The 24,173-nt window shown below is 42.6% G+C and overlaps 1 protein-coding gene across 2 annotated transcripts; it reads left to right on the plus strand.

Moving 5' to 3' along the window:
* The first annotated feature begins 1,257 nt into the window (after positions 1-1,257).
* pltp (phospholipid transfer protein) lies at positions 1,258-24,109 on the plus strand. 2 transcript variants are annotated; one of them, XM_006801856.2, is made up of 15 exons: positions 1,258-1,333; positions 4,303-4,432; positions 6,476-6,575; positions 6,665-6,793; positions 6,933-7,088; positions 7,190-7,253; positions 7,481-7,636; positions 7,711-7,887; positions 8,008-8,067; positions 11,311-11,475; positions 14,371-14,438; positions 19,387-19,429; positions 20,613-20,676; positions 20,762-20,838; positions 23,116-24,109. In XM_006801856.2, exons 2-15 carry the CDS (start codon positions 4,324-4,326, stop codon positions 23,233-23,235), a joined length of 1,488 nt encoding a protein of 495 aa, XP_006801919.1. In that variant the 5' UTR covers positions 1,258-1,333; positions 4,303-4,323; the 3' UTR covers positions 23,236-24,109. The 2 variants fall into 2 exon arrangements, with proteins under 2 accessions (XP_006801919.1, XP_006801920.1); XM_006801857.3 differs by lacking the exon at positions 1,258-1,333 and adding an exon at positions 1,393-1,506.
* Positions 24,110-24,173: the final 64 nt, after the last annotated feature.

The following is a 24,173-nucleotide window of genomic DNA, read 5'->3' on the forward strand; positions in this document are numbered from 1 at the left end:
CTGTTTACATTATACATGCTTCCCTTAGGCAGCATCATTAGAAGACATAGCATACATTTTCACTGCTATGCAGATGACACCCAGCTCTATCTGTCCATGAAGGTAACACACACCAATGAGTTAAACTGCAGGAATGTCTTAAAGACATAAAGACCTGGATGGCCGCTAACTTTCTGCTTCTTAATTCAGATCAAACTGAGGTTATTGTACTCGGCGCTGAAAAGCTTAGAAATATGGTATCTAAGCAGATTCTTACTCTGGATGGCATTACCTTGGCCTCCAGTAACACTGTGAGGAACCTTGGAGTCATTTTTGACCAGGACATGTCCTTCAACGCACATATTAAACACATATGTAAGACTGCTTTCTTGCATTTGTGCAACATCTCTAAAGTTAGAAATATCCTGTCTCAGAGTGACGCTGAAAAACTAGTTCATGCATTTATTACTTCCAGGCTGGACTCCCATCCATCACACTCCCGTCTCCAAACTTTCTTAAAGGAAGTTGTCTGATTGTTGGGGTTTCTCTGGGGTTCTTTATAATACAAATGAAGTAGAAGCATAAGCACCTTAAGTTAAAGGTACAACAAAAGTATTTAATTTACTGCATTGTAATACTTTGATCATTTATTATTTACAGTTTTATAATCTGTAGATTGATGTGATGGGAAACTAATATTATTTTGTTAATTTATTTTTTCTTTTGCTCAAACTACCAGAACAGTACTGTTTTTAATATGGATTAAAATTATTATTACTTTTTTTTATTTTGTTATTTTATGGTGTGACTATGCCTCACACAGGAAAGCTCCCAGTTTGAGACCAGGAGGACTCAAGTAGCTTTGTATGTTCAAAATAATCCTTGAAATCTGAATAAGGGACTAAATTTATTTAAAATATTATGCAAAAAGAACATTAATAATAAATGTTCTGGTTTTTAAACACCTGATTATTTTATGCCAATATTATTGTTTTTACTGTGAGGCACATTCTGATTTTTTTAAAGTCAGTTTCTGTTAGATAAAACCACCAATGATGAGTTCATGACAGTATTTTTGTTTTGTTGTCGGTTTGAACCCTTAGACAATAAAAACCCCTCAGCTCACTCAAGACCTCTCCAAAAGAAAAAGAGAAAATAGCTAAAACATGAAGAGAAACGCAGAGGAGGGGGAGGGGGAGGAGGGGGAAGCGTGAGGGGTAGGGGGAGGAGTCTGTGACTCCCTCGGGATAAAAGTCTCCACAGAGACATCGGTGCTCAGAGTGAACAGGGACAGAAAACCAGAAACTGCGACGTGATCTCCTCCTCCTCCTCTTCATCCTCCAGCTGCTGATCTGTGAGTTTCATCACTCAGACATTCAGAGCAGAGTTCAGAGGCAGGAAAAACAGCTGACATCAGAGAGGGAGACACAAAAGGAAGAGTTCAACTCAGAGAAGAGACAGACAGACAGAGGTCAGCTGACACCAGACAGGCAGGTAAACAAACAGAGAGCGTGACATCATGGACAGGTGAGCCCCATCCGAGGTTTTTTATTTATTGTGATTGTTAGTTTGAATTTGCAGCTCAGTGGATGCAGGTCTGAGGAAGAGGAGGTTTAAACTGTACCCCCCCATATCCTCCTGTTCCAGTATAATCCTCATCCAGGCTTTCAGCTCACTGAGGAAAACATTTCAAAACGGACCGTGTCTGGTGGAGAGATTTTAATGAGATGTGAGATCCTTAAAAAGACTCTTAGAGCAGGAGGAAGCTCGCCCGTCGCCACAGTGTCACTGAGAGACTGCAGGACAGGACAGGGTTAAACTGAAACTGCTGGACTTATTAGACTGAATTAAAATGTTATGAGGTCACTGATTTAACTCTTTCATTGTTTGTTGGGGAAAATTTGCTGCTTTGTTTGCCTCTGAGACTGGGAGGTCAGAGGTTGGAGGTCAGCGTTTGGGTGTGGAGTCTGTGTTTGAGCTTCAGTAGCTGAACGAATGAGGACTCTGAAGGAGTGTAATTAAAGGTTAGCCCTTAGCAGTTAGTGGTGAGCCAGATGTTTAGATGTGGGTGCAGCAGCAGCTGGATGCGGATTGGCTCTTGACACTGAGCTGTTATTAAACACACTGATTACAGACTGAGCTTGTGTCAATATTTGTGAGGATGCTCTGCTTTTTGGAAGTTTGCTGGAAGCTTCGAACCTGATGAGTAATGTTCGTGTGGTCTTTCTGAGCTTGTGTCAATATTTGTGAGGATGCTCTGCTTTTTGGAAGTTTGCTGGAAGCTTCGAACCTGATGAGTAATGTGTGTGTGGTCTTTCAGGTCTTGTTCTCTGTTCAAGGCTCATCATGACATCTAATTTTTTAAAATCTGTCAAGATGCACTACGAACTCATCAGCAAAGTGTTTACACATGTCAGAGCATCTGTGGACTTTCTTTAGGACTGGAAAGGTCTTGGAAGCCACAGGCATCGCCCCCTGGTGGCCATTAAAGAGAATTTGGGTTTTAGGCACTGACACTTTGTGAGGTAGAAGATAGTTCCAAATAACTTACCTCAAACCATCTTCTTAACAACATTTACATTTACAATAGTGGATCATACAGCAGTGGGGAATACGTTTGAATACAGTAGATGTCTTTCTGAAAGTGCTGTAACTGCTGGGGCTGTTTGTACCATCAAACATTTTATATACTCATGTTTATATATATGAATTGACTGTAAGCCCACGATCACATGTTTGAGTGCATGAAGTCAGTGAGTCATCTCCACCTGCTTCCACCAGCCTGTATGGATTGTAGGAGACAAGCAGCTGCTTTTAAGGTTGAAGGTTTTCTTGTGTGTTAGCCAGTGAGCTGATGAGTCCATCTACCTTTAATATCAACACTTTGTCCATACAGTTTGTTTTTATTGGCTCTGCATGTCACATTTCAGAGAGGGTTGGATCCTCTAAAGCCTGACAAAACAAACTGATGGGATTTTGGGAGCTCTATTTGCCATCCAGGTTTTCCTGTAGCACAACACTTTGTTTCCACTGATCGCTGCTGAGGAAACTCTTTGTCCTCTTAAAGTGCTTCTACAATTTCTCATGTTAGGAGCGCTTTTAAGGTCCAAGCTGCTCTGTTTACATCTTTGAGAGGATTTAGTCCACATTTTAAAGAAGGAAATCAACCCATGATAAGAACATCAGAATTTTGCAATTTATGGCAACTCTTTGTACAAGGAATCTGGAGACAGACCAACATCAGACCAGAACTCAAAAAAGTTCATTAATGTGAGTAGAGAGAGCTCAGGATGGTTCAGTGTTTTAGATTTAGAGGTGTTTATTTCTAACAGCTGTGGAGCTGTGACTTTGGTTTTATAGGCGGACATTTTAATGGGATTAGAGAAAACGTTTCAGCTCAAAGAGAAACCAAGAAGTGTGCTTTCCTGCTGAAGACCTTTGACTGCTTGACTGCAGTCTAAAAACAGTTAAAATCTAAAATAAAGTAAAAGAAGGAACCACAAAGTGGACATTTCTAATCAGAAAGTCAACAATTTCACTTCCTGTCAGAAAAGCAGAGAAATCAGGCCAGGAGCTGCTGAGAGGCACTCGGAGCAGGGGGAGGGTTGTTGTTGCAACAGAGGAACAGAGGTTACTGCAGTTCAAGTTGAACTGTGTTTGTATGGAGAAATGTGTTCACCCCACAGATCTGTGTGGCCATCATCATCTTTGACCCCCAACGCAGCTTCTTGTTTCAGGTTTTAAATGGTTCATAAAACACTTCGTGTTATCGTTGAGCAGTTGGCTTTAGAAAAAAACTGAGTGAGAAAAAAATAAAGTGAGGATGCCTGTAAGTCATAGCTCAGGGTACAAACACCTCTTCTGAAAAGTCTATTAAAAAAATCCCCAAGACCTCATAAATGACCTCCTGCCTCCTTTTCCTGATGACTCAACCCTGACTCGATGGTAGACGTTCTGCTGTGGAGAAACGATGGACCAGAAATAGATGATCCTACAAATGTCGTTATAAAGCATGACTGTGACTCTTTAAAAAGGCCAGAAAAGCACATTTAACAATGAAAACAACATCTGTGCACATCTAAACTCAATTACCAAACAGTCCAACCAAGAGCCAGAACCAGAACCTTAGAAGCACTTTTCAGTGCACAGTTCTTATTTTAGGTTTCCCCCCACTGTAGGTCCAAACATTTTCTTTCAGCTCTATTTCAAGGGTTTAACATTAAAAATGGCATGTTCAGGACATCTTACAAAACCTGTATTATTGTCCTTGCAGATGGAAATACAAAGGTGGGATTATTTTATGTGAACTCTTCTTTGTTTCAGGTTGGCATATTCAGGTTCAGGATGACTTCCTATTTTGTGCACTTCCTCTTCCTCTGGTCTTTGTCTGTCATGGCCTCTGCTGAACCTGCAGGCTGTAAAATACGTATCACTGACAGAGGACTGGACATGTGTGAGTATATGAGTCATTATAAACCTAAAACAATCATATGACCGCCTATGAGCAAGCACTTGGCGACAGTGGGAAAGAAAAACTCCCTTTTAACAAGAGGAAACCTCCAGCAGAGCCAGAGATGAATAATGACTAATAATTCAATGCAGAGAGGTCTATTAACACATAGTGAGTGAAGAAGAAACACCCAGTGCATCATGGGAATCCCCCAGCAGCCTACGTCTATTGCAGCATAACTAAGGGAGGATTCAGGGTCACCTGGTCCAGCCCTAACTATATGCTTTAGCAAAAAGGAAAGTTTGAAGCCTAATCTTGAAAGTAGAGATAGTGTCTGTCTCCTGAATCCAAACTGGAAGCTGGTTCCACAGAAGAGGGGCCTGAAAACTGAAGGCTCTCCCTCCCATTCTACTTTAAATACTCTAGGAACAACAAGTAGGCCTGCAGAGCGGGAGCGAAGTGCTCTAATAGGGTGATATGGTACTACAAGGTCATTAAGATCAGATGGGGCCTGATTATTTAAGGCCCATTTTAAGACCTAATCATTTAAGGCCAAGTTTGTGTCTCTTCCTGTATGTCACATATTTAATAGATGTTTGCATGCAGCTTATTTTCACTGCAGTGAAAAGAATTGAAAATAATTCCCATTCCAAAAAATAAGAATGTTGGTTTTAATGGTGTCAATAGCAGACCGATTACTCCCTGTTTAAAGTAAAGTCATGGAGAGAGTTGTTTATGGACAAATTCAGTATTATTTAACAGAAAATTATTGACTCACTAAGTTTCAACATGCTTACAAACCTGGTCACTCCACCAGCTCTTCATTCACATGACAGATAACTGGTATAAAGATCTAGATGATGGGAAAGTGGTCTGGGTGGTATTCTTGGACTTCACTGCTGCATCTGATTTAATAAATTGTGATCTTTTGATTGATAAACTAAAATGTTATGGATTTTCAGCAGCTGCTTTGTGCTGGATGAAAAGTTATTTGTGTGGAAGAAGGCAAAAGGTTTATTATAACAGTATTTTTCAGAGGGCTTCGTCATGAGCCGTGGTCTACCCCAGGGCAGCTGCCTCGACCCACTTCTCTGTTTTCATGAATGATCTGCCGTATGTCCTGGGTAAATCTCATCTTGTAATGTACACAGATGAGTCCACCATGTTTTATTCAGCTAATGACAACTCTGAGTTGACCAGCGTATTATGTCCACGTAGACGAGGCCTTTGAAGAAGTGTTTTTGTTTTTGAAGCGCTTCAGTCTCAGATGCCATGTGATGGTTATGGGGCTGCAGTCGGCACCAGAAACGGCCTTAATTTGGGTCGAGGATTGTCAAGTGTCTTGATGGACAGCCAATCGGATCCTCCGGCTCAGTGCTGGTGACATTATTTTGGGTCTTTCACTTTTTTGTTCCATAACCCTCAGGATCATTTAAGAAATTCCAAATGACTGTCTTACGGCGTCCCACCTCAGTAGTGACGGCGTGCTGTGACTGCTTATGCAGTTCAACAACCCGACCACGTTCAGAAAGGGAAAGCTTTTTTGTCTTTGCCGTCAGAACGTCATGGACATCAGAGAGGGAGACACAAAAGTCAGAATGACATCATGACAGTCTGACTACCTGACAGAAAATGACAATGAATCCACATTTTTGCACAGATTTTGCCTTTTAAAGGCATCTTTTGATCAGGACTGTATCAAGTTTACATTGAGCAGAACTGTAGAAAGGAGAGCAATCACAGAGGCCATCACTGACAGAAACAAGGAGCTGATGGATGACATGGAGGACATGTTGGTCAAAGTGCTCTTTCTGCCACTCCCAAACATCACTGGTCAGGTTGAAAAGTTCTTCTGATTAAATGAGTTTGGGAACCTTCAGGACATTTTTGAGCTCAGCTGCTAAGTCCTTCTAAACTCCAGAGAGTTACTGATGAGGTAGTTATCTATTTAGTTATTTATTTGGAAGTTTGAAGAACTTTCTCTGCCAAATCTCTTTAAATGTCTACTTTAGAAATGTCATCATCAGGTTTGTTTTGTGTTTACAGTGAAGTATGAAACTCAAAAATTTGTTGAAGAGGAGCTAAGTAACATCAGCATGCCGGAGATGAAGGGGCAAGACGGACGATTCCAGTACACCATCACTGAGTACGTGACCCCACAAAATTTGAAGTGATCATTTAGACCCATCCACATGTGTTTTAGTAACATCACCTCTCTGTCGGCTATGTTCTCAGTGTGAAGATTACAGAGCTGAATCTGACTCACGCTGATCTGCGGTTCATCCCTGATGTTGGTTTGCTATTCGATGTTCAGAACTCATCGATCTCACTGACTTTCAACAGACGGATCCTCTACTGGTTCTTGTGAGTTCTCCTCCAGAACACATGGTTCAACCCAAGCAGTTCCACCATAGAGAACCAAATCACTCCACTAGAGCTGCTGCTCACAGGAACACTAATTGCAGATGATGTTGTTGTTGATGATAATGTTATTGCCTCTCAGTTACGACACAGGAAACATCAACGCGTCGGCTGAGGGCGTGAACATCAACACAGCTCTGAACCTGATCAGAGACGAGGAGGGACGGCTGAAGATCAATAACATCACTTGTGATGCCAATATCAGCAAAATGAGTGCAAAGTTCAGTGGAACGCTGGGGTAATCAATTACAGTGATTCAATAAACAATAAACAATAAATGCATGATGTGACTTATGTGACAGTATCAGCCAACCAGGAAGCTCTGTGTCTTTTTCAAAGGAGAGTTTACGGCTTCCTGGCCCGGTTTCTGACAACAGGCATGCGCTTCCTCCTCAACCAAAAGGTACCTGGTAACCTGTCGCTCTCTGACGTGTCTGTCTTTCTCCTGTCTCTCCTCCCTCACCTGTCTCCCCATCCGTCTGTCTCACCTCCCTCACCCATCCCTCTCTCCCTCACCTCTTGCGCTCACCTGTGTCATCTCCCTCACCTGTCTCCTTTGTGTCACCTGTGTCACCTGTCCCATAACTCCCTCTCTCTCTCTCACCCGTCTCCTCTATCTCTTTCGCTCAGATCTGCCCGGCTCTGGATCATGCCGCTCTGGTTCTTGTGAACTCACTGTTGGAGACGATCCCAGTGAGGACAGAAGTTGATGAGTTTATTGGAATCGATTATTCGCTGATTGATGATCCCGTGGTGACGTCCCGGAGCCTCGACATGCACTTCAGGGTGAAGATTACCTGAGATTACCTGATATAGTTTTTATAGAGACCATAAATGAATTGTGTCTGTTGTTTCCTCAGGGGATGTTCTTCGACATTTCTCACCAGAACGTCTCGTTGGTGAACTATGCTGTGGAACCCGTCATCAAAGAGTATGACCGGATGGTATACTTGGCACTGTCCGAGTTCTTCTTTGACAGTGGCTTGTTCTCCTACTACACGGCCGGAGTCTTTCAGACGCACATAGTCAATGAAAAGGTCAACCAGCATAAACAAAACATTTAGACTTAGAACCAGAACCATAAAAACCAGAACATCTAAAACCATCACAGAAGTCACTAGTTTCCTGTTTGCTGTTTGTTTCTTGTACCTGCTCAGATGCCCAAAGATCTGGAGATGTTATTGAGAACCACCTACTTTGGATTCATCATGATGCTGGTGAGCAGACACAGCAGACACATGACTGAAACACAAGAGCAACACAATAGAAAAAGAACAGAGATGGAGTGCAAGAGTAAAGGCTCATTAAAAAAGAGGTTTGTTTAATGGGATGCACCACCAGATATTGGGTAAAGCACAAATGTCAGAATCCCAGCTAAAACCTCACAAAAGCATTTCAACAACCACCAAACAGCTAAAACAACAAACAATTAAAGAACTGGTAAACAGATTCTGCAATTCAATTCAATTTTATTTATATAGTCGCCTCAAGGTGCTTCATATGGTAAGGTAGATACAGGGAAAAATCCAACAATCACATGACCCCCTATGAGCAAGCACTTTGGCGACAGTGGGAAGGAAAAACTCCCTTTTAACAGGAAGAAACCTCCAGCAGAACCAGGCTCAGGGAGGGGCGGGGCCATCTGCTGTGATTGGTTGGGGTGAGAGAAGGAAGACAGGATAAAGACATGCTGTGGAAGAGAGACAGAGGTTAATAACAGATATGATTCAGTGCAGAGAGGTCTGTTAACACATAGTGAGTGAGAAAGGTGACTGGAAAGGAAAAACTCAATGCATCATATCTGTGAAGGTTCTCAGTCATCCAGGTCATCGTAGTCAAAGGAGCTTGGAAAGAAAAGCGTCTGGACTTCTTTAAGTTACTTGAAGACGTTTCACCTTCATCCGAGAAGCTTCTTCAGTTCTAAGGTCAAATGGTGGAGAGTCCCAGATTTAAACCTAGTGGAAGTTTCCCCCCACAGAGGGACAAAAGGACCCCCTGATGATCCTCTAATCGCCTGAGCCAAGGTGTGAAAATGGGTGTGGATACCAATCAGCCAGGGTTTCGGGTGAGCTCTTTCTCAGCGTGTGAAGAGGACTGTCCATTTACATGCACAAACTGGAGTCTATTAGATAGATATGATACAAACCACTGCAGCACAGTACCTGTAATACCTACAGCATGTTCTAATCGCTCTAATAGGATATTATGGTCGACAGTATCGCTGCACTGAGGTCTAGCAGGACAAGCACAGAGATGAGTCCACTGTCAGAGGCCATAAGAAGATCATTTGTAACCTTCACTAAAGCTGTTTCTGTGCTGTGATGAACTCTGAAACCTGACTGAAACTCTTCAAATAAACCATTCCTCTGCAGATGATCTGTTAGCTGTTTGACAACTACTCTTTCAAGGATGTTTGATATAAAGGAAGGTTGGAGATTGGCCTATAATTAGCTAAGACTGCTGGGTCTAGAGATGCTTTTTGAGTAAAGGTTTAACTACAGCCAGCTTGAAGGCCTGTGGTACATAGCCGATTATTAGAGATAGGTTGATCATATTTAAGATCGAAGAATTAATTAATGGCAGGACTTCTTTGAGCAGTTTTGTAGGAATGGGGTCTAAAAGACACGTTGATGGTTTGGAGGAAGTAATTATTGAAGTTAACTCAGAAAGATCGATTGGAGAAAAAGAGTCTAACTTAACATCAATGGTACTAAGAGTAGCTGTAGATAATATTACATCTGTGGGATGATTATTGGTAATTTTTCTCTAATGATAAAAGTTTTATTTGTGAAGAAGTTCATGAAGTCATTACTAGTTAACGTTAAAGGGATGGTTGGCTCAACAGAGCTCTGACTGTTTTGCTTAAGTGAAACTCCACGGCAGACCCGAAGCCATATTTGTGCTTTGCAGCATATTTTATTTGCACATACAGTTGCTGAATATACATATGAACAGCCGCAGCGTCCTAATTCCAAACACCAGCAACAACAAACATAGGTACAATATTTGGCTTTATATTTTTGTGTTTTAATAATAATAATAATAATAATAATAATAATAATACATTTTATTTGAAAGCGCCTTTCAAAACACTCAAGGTCACTGTACATAGTAGAGTAAAAGCAACATAAAAGCAACATAAAAGCAAGAAGTTTACAGAATCATAAAAGCATAAGACAAAAACAAGTAAAATAGCAGAGTGGAAAGGTTATGTGGGATAAGCTATTTTTGAGAAGGAAGAGATGTTTCTTAAATCAGGAGGTCGGGAATTCCAGAGTCGTGGAGCAGCTGAAAGCCCGGCTCCCCATGGTGGCAAGACGGGGGGAAGGGACGGAGAGTGAAAGGGAAGAAGAAGATCTGAGACAACGAGATGGGGCGGTGATCTTAACCAGATCAGAGAGATATGGAGGAGAGACATGATGAATAGCCTTAAATGTGTACAAGAGTATTTTGAAATTGATGCGATATTTGACCGGGAGCCAATGAAGCTGCTGCAAGGCAGGAGTGATGTGGTGGACAGAAGGGTCCTGGAGATGATACGGGCAGCATAGTTCTGGACGCGTTGGAGCTTGTGGGTGGATTTTTGAGTAAGACCATAAAGAAGTGAATTACAATAATCAGTCCGGGAAGTAACAAGGCTGTGGACAAGAATGGCATGTGGGGAGAGAAAAGGACGGAGACGATTAATGTTGCGCAATTGAAAATATGCAGACCGAGTGACGTTATTAATGTGTGAATTGAAAGATAGAGTACTGTCGAGGATGACACCCAAACTTTTCACAGAGGAAGAAATGAAGACCGGCGAGTTATTGATAGTAACAGAGAAACTGTTGGTTCTGGATAATGTTGATTTAGTGTCGACCAAGAGAAGCTCGGATTTATTACTGTTGAGTTTGAGAAAATTAGAAGACAACCATGAATTTAGTTCAGCTAAACAGAGGGCGACGGAGGAGGGGGGAAGAGCAGAATCAGGTTTAGTGGACAGATAAAGCTGGGTGTCATTGGCATAACAGTGAAAATGGATATTGTATTTACGGAAAATGTGTCCAAGCGGTAGAAGGTAGATAATGAAAAGAAGGGGCCCAGGACAGATCTCTGGGGCACGCCAGTGGTCAGAGGAAAGGGCTGAGAAGTAAAGGATTTGAGTTAAATGAACTGAGTGCGATCAGACAAGTATGATATGATGAAGATATGGGTTTGTCCTCAATTACTTTGAAACAGTGGCCTCTGCTGTGATATCATTGTATTTTTGATGAAGTCTCACAAGTGTCAGCTTTATTTTGATATCAAGATGATTTACACAGTTTGTAATTGCTGAGAAATAGTCAGTTAGCTCTGGGCACGTCATTTTCAAGCAGGAATGTTAGGAATAACCCTGGGGCTTAACAAGTTAATAAAGTTCAACTTTTCAGTGTGTAACACCAGCCTGATTTTCTGTTCTCCTTGTGTACTCTGGGTAGAACCCGGCACTGGTGGATGCTCCACTGTCTCTCCAGCTTGCCGTCAACTCTCCGCCCAAAACCTCCATCAAGACGTCTGGAGCCACGGTTGTCATGACTGCCATCGTCAATGTGATGGTGCTGCCTCCAGGTCAGCCTCCGGTTCAGCTGAGCAGCATGACCATGGTACATACACACACACACACACACACACACACACACACACACAGACGCACACACATTGGACACAACCAAAGCAGACTCTAAAGACTGTACACTGTGATACTGCTGATCACTGCGTCATGATAATGTTCTTAAGGACTTGTTTAGGATTACTGGTGTTGTTTTAAAATGGGTCATGTCATATCTAACAGATCTTTTACTGTTTGTATGAGTCAGTGATATCTGAAATAACAGTTCTGCCTTTGATAGAAATTGTCTTAGCTGGGCTGGTCTGGTTGCCACATTGGTGACCTGATAATCTGGTGAAGACTGGATGGCTGCACTGGTCCTTTTAAAAGGCTGATTATATGTGTTTGATGGCTTTTAATCTGAGGCAGAAAGACAAACTCCAAATCCACCCTAACCGGACGGAGGATAACAGCTGTTCTTTAAAAACACACCGCAGGCTCACGGAGCCTCTCATGACTTCCTTATCATCTAATGAATATTTCTAAACTCTGCTGGTGTCAAAAGGCTGAACTGCTCTTACTGATTATTGTGACCGTCCTCTTTCTTCTGTTTTAACAAATCAGCTTTGACTTGTCTTCAGACTGTGCAAAATGCTGCGTCAAGACTTTTACCTGTCACCAGCTGAAGCTCACATGTCACTCCAGTTTTGGGTTCTCTTCATTGGCTGCCAGTGTAAAATAAATGGCCTGCATTTGTATAGCGGTTTACTTAGTCCCCAAGGGCCCCAAAGCGCTTTACACGTTCAGTCATCCACACATTCATACACTGGTGATGGCAGCTACATTGCAGCCACAGCTGCCCTGGGGTACAAGGATATTTGGCATGCAGCCTGGAGCAGCCTGGGATCGAACCACTGACCTTCTGGTTAGTGGCTGACCTGCTCTGCCACCTGAGCTACAACCACCCCATTTTAAATGTATTTTAGGTTTCACCTTAAAATTCTAGTTTTAACTTGTAGCACCCTACATGGCAAAGTAGTGATGTGTCCTGTGTGTCGAAGCGTCGAATAGTGTGTCGGGTAATCTCGGGGGCGTGTCTGTGAAGCGCGTATCGAGGCTTGCTTTGATTACGTATGCAGTGACGTTCGAGGCCTCGCGGGCAGTCCGTACCACGTGACTGATTCAGGGACTGGTTCACCGGTTCGCGCCAGATTCGAAATAAAATGGGCAGAAAAACACAGCTGATTTCCCGTCACACTGTGTTGTGGAATTGGATTACGTACGTGTTACATAGTTACTTGAGCATTTCTTCTTCGATGGAACCAGCAAGGAAGAGATTTTTTATTTTATTTTATCTCTCCTAATAAAGTATGCACACAGTAATAAATATCACAAATGATAAGCACCATAATATAAATAAACAACACTACAGATCCTATAATCTGATTTCTGTCTTTTAGTTTATTAAAAAGTGAAGCGCCAAATACTAGTTTGTGTCATTATCCAGATGTACATAAGCATGATTACACAGGTACTAGCGGGTTTTGATTATCGATTAAAATCGATTCTAGCTTGGATAACATGATATCGATTCATTAAAATCCTGAATCGATTATTAATATAAATATTACTACATTTCAACCACCACCAAACAGCTAAAACAGTAAATGAGAACAGGTACACCAATTCTGCACAAAGACGTAAACACAAAGCGCCGACGCATCAGAATCAGCGAGATGTTGCCTTTCTCACCAGACAGCACGGACACGGTCGGGGCTGAAAGCCGACAGCTCACTGATTCTAATCTAAGGCATCTGCTGTGATGCTTACACATTAGATAAAGTCTCGAAAGTGTCAGCTTTCTTTTTATAGTTATAAAAATATGCAAATGTACTGATCTATGATCTGAATTATACTATTGACTGACTGTCTGAGGCTAACAGTTACACAATCATACCAAAACTCTGTCCTGATAGTTTCCACTTTCTCTTTTGTATCACACATACTGAGACAATATTCGGGATAAATAACCAAGAAAACAATTTATTTATTCAGTTTAGAGGTTTGCACATCATTATAATCACAGAGCCCGCTTCACTTGAATTGTCCACTTGATGGCGCAGTAGAGCAAATGAATCATCACAATGCTTCGAACCATGAGTCGACCAATTGGGTGGAAAGCTTCAGTTCATCATGAGGCTTCATCTCACCATCACTATGGCAAAGCTTCCCAGTATATCTCTGATCTGCTGAAACCCCATCGTTCTTCCTGAGCTGTGTCTGTGTCTGTGTGTAGGCAGGCAGGAGGAGAGGACCCAAAATGCAGGACTCGAAGAGGCGGAAGAAACTCAAAATACACAGCTTTACTGCTGGGATGAAACAGAACAGAAAAACACTAACTAAACTGGGATTACCGAATAACTAGACAGGTTGGCAAACAGAGCACACAGAGGGAGAGAGGGTGGACAGACGTTAACTACGCAACAGGGACACAAAGACACACTGGGCTTAAATACACCGAGGGAGTCATCAAGGAATTAGAGACAGAAGGGTGACACAGCTGGGAGAAATAAGACCTAACGAGACAGGGAGAGCAAAGCTGGAACACTGACATCAGACAGGAACAAGAACCTTCAAAGTAAAACAGGAAACAAAACACACTTTACTAAGACAGACTTGACACTGACCAAAGTCTACTAAATAATAATCATAATCAAAACAGTATCACTGATTAATTAAATCATAAATCATATTTAGAAAAACACCAAAACATGAAAAACAGAAAGCTGGGTCAACGTGACCCAGAACCGTGACAGAAATGTGGTTGAAGCATCCCTGTGGCTTCAGTGTTTGCGCCTTCTTGTGATTTATGATCTTTGAGCCTCTCAACAAGAAAAAAACTCACAGACTTTGAGGTGGAAACTAAAAGTGTCTTTTTCCCTTCTTGCAGGAGACCAAGTTCAATGCCAAAGTTTCCATGAGAGGAAAACGTCTGTCTGTTCACGCTGACCTACGCAGGTTTGCACGTTTCACTTCTTTGTTCATTAAATATCAGATTGGCCTAACCCAGTCACCCCACACTCACTTGATTGTGTTTGCACATTGAAATCTGTGGCAAGATTTTTTTTCCTGTAGCAATATTTGAATACAAATATCTCAAAAACCTTAAAATCAAAATTTCCACTGATCTTCTTTACCGTGAAAATCAATCAGTCTCAAGTTTCAAGTTTTATTTGATCCTATATATGTAAGAGTGGCACATCACTACCAGCAAAGAAATTCTTAGGCTCAGAGCCCCCTCAATATTTCATGTAGAAAAAAGCAAAATTGCACACAAGGTAATACTAATACAAAACATAGTATATCCTTGTAACTCCTTGGCTCTTGAGGGAGGCGGCCGCACTTTCTCTCTCTCCCTTATCTTCCCTGCTTGGCTTCTCATGTCTTTTATATAGCCTCGCTTATTCTCTAACCCAGGAGTCGGCAACCTTTCTGATGATGAGTGCATCTAAAATTTCCTCAGAAGTCAGTGTGCCATATGATTGCATTAACAATAAATTTAATAACGCTCTATATTAACGACACCAACTCTCTGCCATCTATAATCCAGTTTTGAGTTCCCTCCCCAGACGCCTTAACGCCCACTCACATCCTGGGACATCTGACCTGAGGAAATCACATGATAAGGTGGGGCCAGGTTTCACAATGAGCTCACCCGAAACCCTGGCTGATTGGGACCCACACCCAGTTTCACACCTTGACTCAGGCGATTAGAGGATCATCAGGGGGTCCTTTTGTCCCTCTGTGGGGGGAAACTCCCACTAGGTTTAAATCTGGGACTCCCCACCATTTGACCTTAGAACTGAAGAAGCTTCTCGGATGAGAGGTGAAACGTCTTCAAGTAACTTAAAGAAGTCCAGACGCTTTTCTTTGCAAGCTCCTTTGACTCATTCATGTCACCTAAAAGGTAAACCTGTTTCTCCATCACCTGTTCAGCTCTGATGATTCAGTAAGGACATCTCCTGGTTTCATCTTCATGTTTCCCTCTCATCACATATCCAAACCGACATCATGACCAGCAGCTTTACAGCTGTGGCTCCAGCAAACATCAGCTGATACTAGAAATTAATATTAAATAAATTCTAACAACAGCTGATCAAGCTTAAACGTGCTGCTGTTGTTTAACGCGACATCCGCTGGTTTCCTGTTTCTGGCGCAAAGTGGGCGATAAACAAACATGAGAGAAAAGCCGATCAGCTGATCATTGATCAGTTTCATGATTGAGGTAGCAACAGGAGAGGGAGGGGGAGAGAATGAGAGAAGAAGAGGCAGCTGTGCAGCAAAGACACAGAATAACTGCAGCTTTGTGTCTTTTTCCATCCTGGCTGAAGTTCGGGACAAACTGTTCCTTTTCACCTCAATAAGAAACGCGTAATATTTTCACTGAATACGGGACGATTCCGTCTTTTTACGGGACGGTTGGAAACTCTACTAACTAACCTTATGAATAAAACAAAGTTCACCATCAGTAACATCAAAGCACCCACCCAGCTGTATAGAAACTCCGTCATGCTAGCTACAATACAGTTACAATAACTCAACTGACAACGAAAATAAACTCCACCTAAACTTGGTTTATATCTGACCCAGATAGACTGCAGCTCATAACTTCTTACCTGAAGTTCACCTGACACTCGGACCGGCGGCCGCCTCGGGTCTCTCCTCCTCCTGCGTCCCCTTCCCTCATCCACCTGCTGGCCTCTATGGAAGGGGTTAGGGGTTCTGCTTCTTCATTCAGATCAAACTGAGGTTATTGTACTCTGCCCTGAAAAGCTTAGAAATATGGTATCTAAGCAGATTCTTACTCTGGATGGCATTACCTTGGCCTCCAGTAACACTGTGAGGAACCTTGGAGTCATTTTTGACCAGGACATGTCCATCAACGCACATATTAAACAAATATGTAAGACTGCTTTCTTCCATTTGTGCAACATCTCTAAAGTTAGAAATATCCTGTCTCAGAGTGACGCTGAAAAATTAGTTCATGCATTTATTACTTCCAGGCTGGACGACTGTAATTCATTATTATCAGGAAGTCCTAAAAACTCCCTGAAAAGCCTTCAGCTAATCCAAAATGCTGCAGCAAGAGTCCTGACAGGGACTAGAAAGAGAGAGCAGAATTCTCCTGTTTTGGCTTCCTGTTAAATCCAGAATTCAAAATCCTGCTCCTCACATACAAGGTCTTAAATAATCAGGCCCCATCTTATCTTAATGACCTTGTAGTACCATATCACCCTATTAGAGCACTTCGCTCCTGCTCTGCAGGCCTACTTGTTGTTCCTAGAGTATTTAAAAGTAGAATGGGAGGCAGAGCCTTCAGTTTTCAGGCCCCTCTTCTGTGGAACCAGCTTCCAGTTTGGATTCAGGAGACAGACACTATCTCTACTTTCAAGATTAGGCTTCAAACTTTCCTTTTTGCTAAAGCATATAGTTAGGGCTGGACCAGGTGACCCTGAATCCTCCCTTAGTTATGCTGCAATAGACGTAGGCTGCCGGGGGATTCCCATGATGCATTGAGTTTTTCCTTTCCAGTCACCTTTCAATTCAATTTTTTATTTATATATAATATACTTTCTCACTCACTATGTGTTAACAGACCTCTCTGTATTGAATCATATCTGTTATTAATCTCTGTCTCTCTTCCACAGCATGTCTTTATCCTGTCTTCCTTCTCTCACCCCAACCAATCACAGCAGATGGCCCCGCCCCTCCCTGAGCCTGGTTCTGCTGGAGGTTTCTTCCTGTTAAAAGGGAGTTTTTCCTTCCCACTGTCGCCAAAGTGCTGCTCATAGGGGGTCATATGATTGTTGGGTTTTTCTCTGTATCTATGAAGCGCCTTGAGGCGACTTTTGTTGTGATTTGGTGCTATATAAATAAAATTGAATTGAATTGAATTGAAAGAGAGCACATCTTCGAGGGGTTTCGCCTGGCTCTGGGCAGCCCTCGGAGACGCCGTGGTCCCCCACCTGCTGCCTCACCTGCATCGGAGCATTCACCGCGGAGAGTGGGCATCACTGGCCAAGCTTCGGCCGTTCGCTCTCTCGCCGCTCCGCTCCTCGCTCGCCGCTCCGCTCCTCGCTCGCCCGCCGCTCCGCTCCTCGCTTGCCCGCCAGCCGCTTCATTCACTGGACCTTCAACCTCCCTGTGCCACGACGGCTCCACCTCCCACCTCGGCTCTATGGAGGCTCCCTTGCTCAGCAGCTCAGCTGTTTTTGTTCAGGGGAGACGAGGCTCATGCAGCCTTCGTGTTACCGGTTTGGAGCAGCAAGATCCGGTGGTGAGCTAAACTGACTTTTTTTCTCCTCACCACAACTCAGGGACTGCTCGCCAATGATCTAAATCAAAGACTGTATACTGTGATTACATTCTGGACTATCCAATTATTACTCATTATCGTTCTGTTTCCAAAGAGACTGATCGGATTCAGCCTTCCCCTTCACCTGTTCTACCTGCTCAGTTGAAGGCTGCTAACGCTCAGCCTGTCCCAGCTCCTCGGGTGGCTAGGGCTCAGCGCGTCGCCGAACCCGTGCCAGGCCCTCGGGACGGTGCAGTTGATGCCCAGCCAACACCCATTTCCGTGCCAGCTCCCAGAGCGAGGGCAGCTGAACCTCAGTCCACTCCTACCCCCCTTCCTGTATCTTGGGTGGGGGTGACTGATGTCCAGATAGCTCCCACGCCTGTCCCAGCACCCAAGGTGAGGGCGGCCAGGATCTAACCTGACCTCCCTAGAGACTCAGCTGAGGCTCTCCAGGCATTGCCCTCGCGCTCTGGAGGATGGATTGGAAGAGCTAGCATGTTGACCTGCCCGTTCACCACCTCATCCACATCCTCATCCAGCTTTTCAGGCCCTAGCTCACTCCCTTAGTAAATGAGCAGATCTGTTTCCATCTCATGTTCCCGGTTTATTGTCTCAGGCTGCAGCACTGTCACCATCCTCAGTTCAGTCACCTGTAGCTCAGTCTCCTGTCCTCCAGTCTGCAGTCCAGTCTCCTGCTGTTCAACTTCCCAGTCAGTTTTTAGCTCTGTTCCCAAATCTGCAGTCACAGCACCCAGAGCCAGCTGTGAGCTCTCTCTCCTCAGCCAGACGTTTCCACACCGCCTGATCAAGCGATTGCCACTGCTTCGTCCACATCGGGTTTGGCATCGGTGGCCACCTTACAGGCCGCTCACTGACCTTCCTCGCCGTTACCGGCCACCAGGCCTGCTCAGTGGCTGCCGCCGTCTTCTTCGCGGCCAGCCTCCGCACCTGCTGAGTGGCTGCCGCTGTCTTCCTCGCAGCCGGCCTCTGGACTTGCTGAGTGGCCGCCGCCGCCTTCCGCCAGATCGACTCCAGCGTCACTGCTGGCCACGTGGCCGCCCACAAGATCGACTCCAATGCCACCGCTGGCCACACGGCCACCCACCAGGACCGATTCACTCTGGACTCTGTGTTCAGCTGCTCACTCACCAGTCTCCAATCAGTCAGCCGGTGTATTTAAGCCCTCAGTTTCAACCTGGTCATTGTCTTGTCATTGATGTTGTTGTTCCTGTGTGTGCCCTATGCTCAGTCAGCCATTCAGTCATTCAGCCAGTCTTTCAGTCGTCCAGTCAGTCAGCCATCTCATGTTCTGTTAATTTCTCCATTGTCTACAATAAATCACCAGTCTTCACCTACCTGCTATTCCTGCGTTTGGGTCCTCTCACCCACACACACCCCTGACACCACGGACTACACCTGTCATCGCTCACCTTCCACAGGAAGGAAAAACTCTAACCCACCACATTATTCTCTCACACCGGTTCTCCAACAGAACGAACTCATCACCAACACCATCGCCATGTTGGTTAAAACTGGCTTCGTAATGATCCACCGTTTTATGGCACAACTTGATTATTGATTATTTATTGACTTTTTTTCACCTTTCAGGTTTAAGATCTTCTCCAACCAGTCAGCTCTCGAGTCTCTGGCGGTAAGTTTGTTTTCATCTTACAGTAATTGGTTCAATGAGACAGCAAGGAGACTGTTAAGGGTTCAAATATTGAGGAGGGATATAGGAAGAAATCCAAAATAACAACACTGGTCCGGCCGGGTTAAGTTAAGATGATTTTAATGAACACACGCGTGGAGAGATGAACACTGTACGCAGACAGCATCGATCTCTCTCGAACAATACACAATCAGTTGTTTTATATCATCAGGGAAATTTATAATGCCCCCTCATGCGTCATCACATGCATAAGTTTCAAAACCACAATGACTTTTAACACAGTTTGAAAAAGCAACATCGCCTCGTCTCCATGCCAGGTGTCTTCCTGTCGCTGCCAGACGCTCGCTTATCGTCTGGAACATCAGCAGCAGTTCTGCAACAAACTGTCACTCATGCAGGCACAATTTTGCAGTCACAAGCAAAATATGATTAAACCTTCACCTATAAATGAGTCCATCTACTGTGTGTGTTTGTGTCGACCTGAAATGCACTCAGTTTCACCTCTCACCTCACCAGCTAAACCTTTCCACCAGACAGAAGGCCAGCACGTACGCAACTGAAACTATATGTGTTTCATAAACATTTTATATTGAATAAATGTTTTAATCAAATGATACTACTTAAAACTTAATAAAAGAATATAAAAGAATAAAAGATAACAATGAATAACCTGGTTATTCAAATAGCCCCATCCAAACTGCTCCTCAAAATAACTCACACTTAGACTCTGCTTTAGTTTCACTTTCACAAGCACGCTCTGCAAAAGCCTGCGCTTCCTGTCTACTTTGGCACAGAGTGTACTCAGAGTTAGGCCTTTCTTTTATAATGCAATATAATCTGCATATAAACATTTAAGATTATGAAAATCATTCAAAAGCATTTAAGATTATAGATTTAACTCAACAGTTTAAAGTGGTTATAACTGCACCTGTAATAAAGGCAGATTGGGTGCCAATATGTTTAAACATCTGAATACAATATCAATGCTGTAGATTATGTTATTAATGCAATGATAATGATGATGACCATGAACAATAGCAGTAAAATATTTCTCTGATCTCCACAAGACACAAAACTACAGAACAAACACTTTCTCCCTGATTTTTACATGTTCTGACCAAAACATGAAGCGTATACACCCTAAAACCTCTCTGTGTGTCTGCAGTTGATTCCTCTGCAGGCTCCTCTAAAGACGATGCTGCAGATGTCTGTAGTTCCACTGATCAACAGTAAGAACCTAATTCATCAATCAAAAAACTCACAGACCCTGAACACACCGTGACAGTGTCACTCTGTTTGTGTGTGCTCTCTTAGACTGGACAAAGAGAGGCGTTCGGATCCCGCTGGCTGATGGGATGGATTTCATTGAGGAGGTGGTTGAATATCATAACGTGAGTGTGATTTTACCCCTCGACTATTTGAGGAGTTTTAGCCTTTTTTCATATTTATGAAAATAAAACATAAAATTGATTTTGATTAGTTGTAACACATTGAGTGGATTGCGAAAAAAATTGAATAAATTTTCAAATATTTTGAGTGCAAACCTGTTGTGTAAATAGATGCACATCGAAAGTGCTTTTATGGAAAATTTGTCCTCAAAAATGCACTGACAAACACAGAGTACACGTGAAGTGATGATGAGCGGGTCCTGATGTTGCTAAGAAACAAAAGGAAGAGAGAGGAGTTTTCGGTCATATTTCAGGATGTCAGTCGGGCAGTTTGAGCTCTTGTTCTCGAGTTGGGACCACAACTGAGGTGGCAGATAAATCATTTCAGTGAGCCGACTGACCCCGAAGAGCATCTAGCTGTGTGTGTCTGAGGTTAAATAGAATTATTTTACTGTTCCCATGTCACTGGATATTCAGTACTGGTGAACATTTTGACCCACGAGTGCACTTGTTACCAAATGCAGTGGTGATCCTTCTCCGTATTATTGTAGGGTCTTTACCTCAACCTAAACGCTTCGAGGCGACTGTTGTTGTGATTTAAATAAGATAAATGACCTGATATGACATTTCTGTGTGTGAACCTCTGGATCTGCTGGATTTTCTCATCTTTAACTGTTGAACATCACTTGTGAGGACTTTAATTCCTTCGACAACTTTAGCACTGAGATGTTTGTGGTTTACTCACAGAAGCATTTCAGGATTTGGACTCTTTCTTCTTCTGGGATGGAACAGTTTGTGAGCTTAGGACTGCTGTCTTACTGAATCTCTTAAGTTCAGTCCTCAGATGTTCTGGAGTTGATGCTCCGCAGCTGTAATTCAGAATTTGTTTTCTGGTCAGTGATGGTGAGCTGTGAGACCTCGGGAACTTTTCCAAAGTCTTAATTGATCCAACACACTCTGAAGGAACTGAGAACAACCCAACTTCTTCAAACTGCTGATTAGTTCTTTTCTAGCTCTGCATTCAGGACAGATACTCTCCCAAACAGGAAAATCCTGTGACTGATGTAAGTGCACTCTGATTGGTGCACCTCTGCCAACTGCCATATTAAAGAAAAAACAAAAACATACCTCAGAGATGTAAGATTGGTGCATTTGGCCTTCAATAGGGTCTGTTTTTTTAACAGAAAACCAGAGACAGGAGACATGAGTTGCATTCGGTCTGCAGGCTCTTCCTTGTCTGATTTATTAACAGAATTAAACAGCGTTCTTTTCTTTTCATTTAGACACACACATTTCTCTTTTAACATCAAAAACACATTCAATCAGGTCCATAGGTTAAACCCTTTTGGTTACCTTGCTTTCTTGCGAGAATAAACTTAATCATATACAATTATTATTTTGTATGGTTTTTTACAATAAATCTGTAACCAAATTCTACTGCTGTTAAGCATTAATTATATCTCTGTGCAGTACCATTAACACTGCAATTAACCTGCTAATATTCCATTATACATTCTTTATATTTTAACAGATTCAAACAATATATTACATTTGTAAATAAAAAAAAAAAATTCTTCCATTGCTCACAAACAGTTTACAATCGTTTGACACATGATAACTGGGTAGGTTGGAATAATCTTAATCAACTGTAACTTCCAATAATGTCAGTATAAAAGAAATGTGTCTAAGAGCTGCATTTGTCATAAAATAAAACAGATAATAAGACCAGTTACCTCTTTAGAATACAAGTGAAATGGCGGATTCCCATTACAAATGGCGGTAAGGTTAGCTTTATCTCAATCTGTGAAAACACACTCTCTCACAACATTCGCGGTCTTTAAATTAAGACAGAAAAAGGTTTCTTGCTTTTATGTGTGCGTTGCAGTTAGCAAACTTGGGCTACTAACCTGTTTTTTTTTTTAACAGAAAAGCATTGATAGGAGACATGAGTTGCATTCGGTTTGCAGGCTCTTCCTCGTCTGAGGCACAGGAGCGTTGCAACGGCCTATCGCGCTCACCACTACCTCCCCCTTGTGGCCATGCCACGCAATTACATTCTCCATAACTCTAAATGAAAAGTGCAATACCACCATCAAAAAAACAATTTACAAAAAAATTACAATTGTGACCATACACTTGTGGGCGTCACACATTTTTTTATAATAAAGTCTTGTATTATCATTTTATTTGTTTTAGGCTTTCTTTTTTTAAAAGTCAGATTTATGCAGAAATAAACTCAGTGCTGCCCCCTGGCTGACAGGAGCTGTTCCATCTCTGCAGGGTTTCATCGTGATCGGAGCAAATCTTCACTTCAGCAAAGGGCTGAGAGAAATGGTGGTAGGAAGCTCAGAGATGGAGCAACAGACTGCCAACTCCACCGCCACCACCAGCACTGCCTAAATGTTCATACGCAGGGTTTACATAGATCTACAATTAATGTGAATATATACAACACATCATTAAAAGGATGAGTATATGATGAACAGATCAGAAAAGAACTGACAGCAGCACAGTGAGCCTTACACCTTGCAATGAGTCCAAACTAACAAGGTTACAGTTACAGACACTATTACTCCTTCTCACAGTTTAATGTATTATTCATAGATTATCTTCAAGATTACAGGTAATTATAGTTCAGACAGTGTTGTTCACCATAGGTCACATGCACGCTGACGCTGTGAAGGTCAAACAATATAAATACGAAGGACTGAATCAAACATGAAGGGAAACACTTGTATCCATGACAACACTGTGTCAGAACAACTCTAAAGTTGCCCCCCCTCTGAGGGTGTTGTTCCAGTGGGCAGAAAAGTGATCATGTGGTAACTGTCAAGGTTTATTTCTTTAACCTTTTGTTAGTTTATTCTAAAGAACTGACGTTCTGCCCGAGAACATCAATTTATATTTCATGTTCTCTCTAAAACCTCTCACTTCATGTTGATTCATGTTGTTTCTATTTACACCTGAATGTCAGGTAGCTGGAAGCCTCCTCATTGGCTCAGTTTACACATGAAACACGATTCATCACTGTCAAGCCGATCGGGGAGAAAATGCTTCGGTGTCTGATGTACTTAGATGTCTTTGACCTGATGAATCTTTCGCTTTTTGTCTCATTAGGAAGTGTAAACAGGTTAAAACTACATGATAATACTGGAAACCACTCAGGAGATTTTATTTTTCATCTGTGCTGTTGCTGGAAAACCTGTCTCACCTGTACTTACCTGAACATTAAAGAGTATGGACCTGTTCAAAATAAACTGAAAGCTAAACCTGAGACCTGTCAGCAGTTTATGTTTGATTATTGTAGGGTCTACCTTACAATATAAAGCGCCTCTAGG

The sequence above is a fragment of the Neolamprologus brichardi genome, chromosome 5 (genome assembly GCF_056152115.1).
Source record: "Neolamprologus brichardi isolate AB-2024 chromosome 5, ASM5615211v1, whole genome shotgun sequence".
Classification (NCBI taxonomy): Eukaryota; Metazoa; Chordata; class Actinopteri; order Cichliformes; family Cichlidae; genus Neolamprologus; species Neolamprologus brichardi.